Raw genomic sequence first — 3,347 nt, 5'->3', positions numbered from 1 at the left:
CTCTTTTTTTTTAACTTTTGTTTTGTATTATTTTTTTTTAATTTATTTTTATTGATTTCAGAGAGGAAAGGAGACGGGGAGAGAGATAGAAACATCAATGAATCGAACTGTGACTTCCTGGTTCATAGGTTGACACTCAACCACTATGCCACGCTGGCCAGGCATCATCATTATTATTTAAATATGTTTTTTCTGTTTTTGTTTGTTTTTTAATATATATTTTTATTGATTTTTAGAGAGGAAGGGAGAGGGATAGAGAGAGAGAAACAACAATGATGAAGGAGAATCATTGATTGGCTGCCTCCTGCACGCCCCCTACTGGGGATCGAGCCCACAACCCAGGCATGTGCCTTTGGCTGGAATCAAACCTGGGACCCTTCAGTCCGCAGGCCGGTGCTCTATCCACTGAGCCAAACTGGCTAGGGCTGTTTTGTTTTGTTTTTTAAGAGAGAGGGGAAGGGAGAGGGATAGATAGAAACATCAATCGGGTGCCTCCTGCACACCCCCTACTGGGGATCCAGCCTGCAACCTGGCATGTGCCCTGACTGGGAAATTGAACCTGTGACCTCTTGGTTGTTCCTGGGTCGACACGCAACCTCTGAGCCACACCAGCTGGGTGAGATCCTCACTTTCAATGTGCTCAATATAAATATGTGATGTAACTAATCTTGTATTAATACCATATGGTAAATATTGAGAGATCTAACCCACACACACAGAAGTGCTTTGGAGTGAGTGTGCAAAACATTTCAAGACTGTGAAGGGATTCTGAAACTGAGAAGTTTGAGAACCGCTGCCCCAGGGTAGGTACAGGTTAAGAAACTGTAGCCAGGCCATCTGCTTTCATATGCCCGCTCTCCCCTCCTCGCTGTGTTGCTGCAGATGACTGGCTCAGCCTCTCTGTGCCTCAGTTTCCTTACCCGTAATTGAAGAGCTAACGGCAGCACCTGCCCTGTCTGTTACAGGCAGGTTCAGTGGTGGGACATGGGCGTGGAGCGCCGGGGCTGGCACATGGAAGCTTTGATACAATTAGCTGCCCTCACCATCTTCCTCCAGATAATCCTTGACGATCTGGTAGCTGAACAGTGACAACTTTCCCTGCCCACTTCCTAGTGAGGTGGAGCGTCTTCGGGCTCATGGGCCACGGCATTTGTTCTGTGACTTGCTTGTCTGTGGGTTCTTATTCGTGTCTTTCTCCAGGAGGCCAGTTCGTGGCCCTAATGCTGAAATGCATGCAGTGCCTAAACCACCCTCCTTATGATACAAATGGAAAACAGCGTTTAACCTCAAAAAGGAACTGTAGGAAGACCTGTGGGATTCTGACTGTTTCTCAGGGTTTTTTTGGGGGAAATCTCAAATATTAGATGCTCTGTGGTTTTTTCCTTCCTGTTTTGATTGTCCCTGCTCTGCGGGGTCCTTTGTGTCATGAGCATTACAAATATTTCTTATTTGGTGTTTGCCTTGTAACTTGATTGATGGTCTTTTTTGCTGCATAGAACTTGTTTTTAACTATTATTTTATATTTAGTCAAACATAACATTTCCCCCCTTAATGCATTCTCATCCCTGAGATTAAAGAAGGAAAAAAGTCATCCTTTTCCTAGGATTCTAAAAGTTTTCACTTAGCTTTTCTTCTGGTATCTTCCCAGTTTTGTGTTCTAGTGGGGATTGGCACATGTGTGCGTGTCAGGCAGGATCTGAGTAAATCTGTGTGCAGGCCCTTTAAGAGGAACACCTGGGACTCATGTAGCCCCCATGTCACTCAGCCACATCCCTGCTGGTTTTTATAGGGCAAAGTTACGGGGACTTTTTTTCCCAGCACTGGAACCTGGGCTGGGGGCCTGGTGTGGGGCTGGGACCCCTCGCTCCCCAGGGAAACCTTCACAGCCAAGATATCCCTCCCAATTTTAAACCGCCATGTGGATATGGCACCAGCTGGTTGCTTGATTCTGCCCCTCCTACCAGTCTTGATGTGCTTCTTCTTTAATTCCTTAGTCGTAGGACTTCAGCTAGATTTCAGGTGGTTCTGAATGATGGTGGTTCTGTATTTTAGTTGTAAATTTCGATGTGGTTGTGGGAGGTGGTGAGTACTGCGTTTACCTATGCTGCTGTTTTCCCTACTTCTTTAAACAATGTTTTTTATTAATTTGGGGGGGGCGGGAAGGAGAGAGGAAAAAACCCACATGATTTGCTGTTCCACTTATGCATTCACTGGCTGGTTCTTGTATATGCCCTGACTGGGGATCGAACCCAAAACCTTGGTGCATTGGGACAACACACTAACCAACTGAGCTACGTGGCTCCAGAAATTACAAAGTTAAAAAGTGGTCACACTGTGTGTCTATTAGACAGTTCCCAGCACAGTGCCTACCAGGGTGGGCAGTCAGTTGCACATTCAGCTTCTTTCTGTCCTAAAGGGGCAGAGTTGAGGTGCTGTGACAAAGATGGGAGTATCCTGCAGAGCTGAGAATATAGTAGAATTTGGTTCTTTATAGTAAAAGGTTGCTGGCTGTGCATTAACATAGAAAATACCCTCTCAGGAGCATGTCTGTGTTACAGCATAATGATCATAGGCTTCTTTCTGCCTTGATTCAACTGGTGTTAAAAAAGGAACCATCATCGTCTTAGTTACAAGAGACCGTTCAAGCCCCAGCAGGGCCGTGGCTCCCTGTCTTATGCCCCTGGGGCCCCCGGGATCTGAATGGTCTCCAGCCCCCGGGCCGCTGGCCAGCCTGTACTTAGACTCTCAGGACCCTCATGTCGGCTGGTTCTCCCCTCTCCAGGCTCTCCTTAGCTCCCCGTGACTTGTGCTCCCTGTTTTGGGGACTTTTTCTTTCCACAATGGCGTCCCTCCCTCTCTCGCCCGCCCCTCAGTCCCTGGTCCGTGAGCCCCTTTCCCGACGCCGGCAGCTGCTCCGGGAGAACTTCGTGGAGACGGAGGGCGAGTTTGTCTTCGCCACCTCCCTGGACACCAAGGACATGGACCAGATCGCGGAGTTCTTGGAGCAGTCGGTGAAAGGTGAGGGTGCCACCCCCCTCCCCTCTGTGGTCGGGAGCCGGCCTGCGATCCGCTGTGATCCCGGCCCACCCTGGACGGTTCTCCCCGAATCCTGCCTGCTCCGGCCGCTGTGAGCCCCGGCTTCACAAGGGTGGCGCTGTGTCTCCTCAGACTCCTGCGAGGGGCTGATGGTGAAAACCCTGGACATCGATGCCACCTACGAGATCGCCAAGAGATCACACAACTGGCTCAAGGTGACTGTCCCACCAGCCTTCCCCCTGAGCCCTGGACCCCCCTAGCCTTCCCTCTGAGCCCTGGACCCCCCCAGCCTTCCCCCTGAGCCCTGGACC

At 49.6% G+C, this 3,347-nt stretch overlaps 1 protein-coding gene across 1 annotated transcript in view; it reads left to right on the top strand.

The window, feature by feature from the left end:
• LIG1 (ligase I, DNA, ATP-dependent) overlaps positions 1 to 3,347 on the top strand; it is a 36,811-nt gene that overhangs the window by 27,463 nt on the left and 6,001 nt on the right. Inside the window, exons 21-23 of the mRNA XM_014550418.1 lie at positions 970 to 1,074; positions 2,874 to 3,018; positions 3,169 to 3,251. Of these exons, the coding sequence (XP_014405904.1) occupies positions 970 to 1,074; positions 2,874 to 3,018; positions 3,169 to 3,251 (333 nt within the window). The remainder of the gene's footprint in view (positions 1 to 969; positions 1,075 to 2,873; positions 3,019 to 3,168; positions 3,252 to 3,347) is intronic.

The sequence above is a fragment of the Myotis brandtii genome, unplaced genomic scaffold (assembly GCF_000412655.1).
Source record: "Myotis brandtii unplaced genomic scaffold, ASM41265v1 scaffold601, whole genome shotgun sequence".
NCBI classification, from domain to species: domain Eukaryota; kingdom Metazoa; phylum Chordata; class Mammalia; order Chiroptera; family Vespertilionidae; genus Myotis; species Myotis brandtii.
The sequence above is the reverse complement of the archived record's forward strand: the minus strand, read 5'-3'. Positions and strand labels throughout refer to the sequence as shown.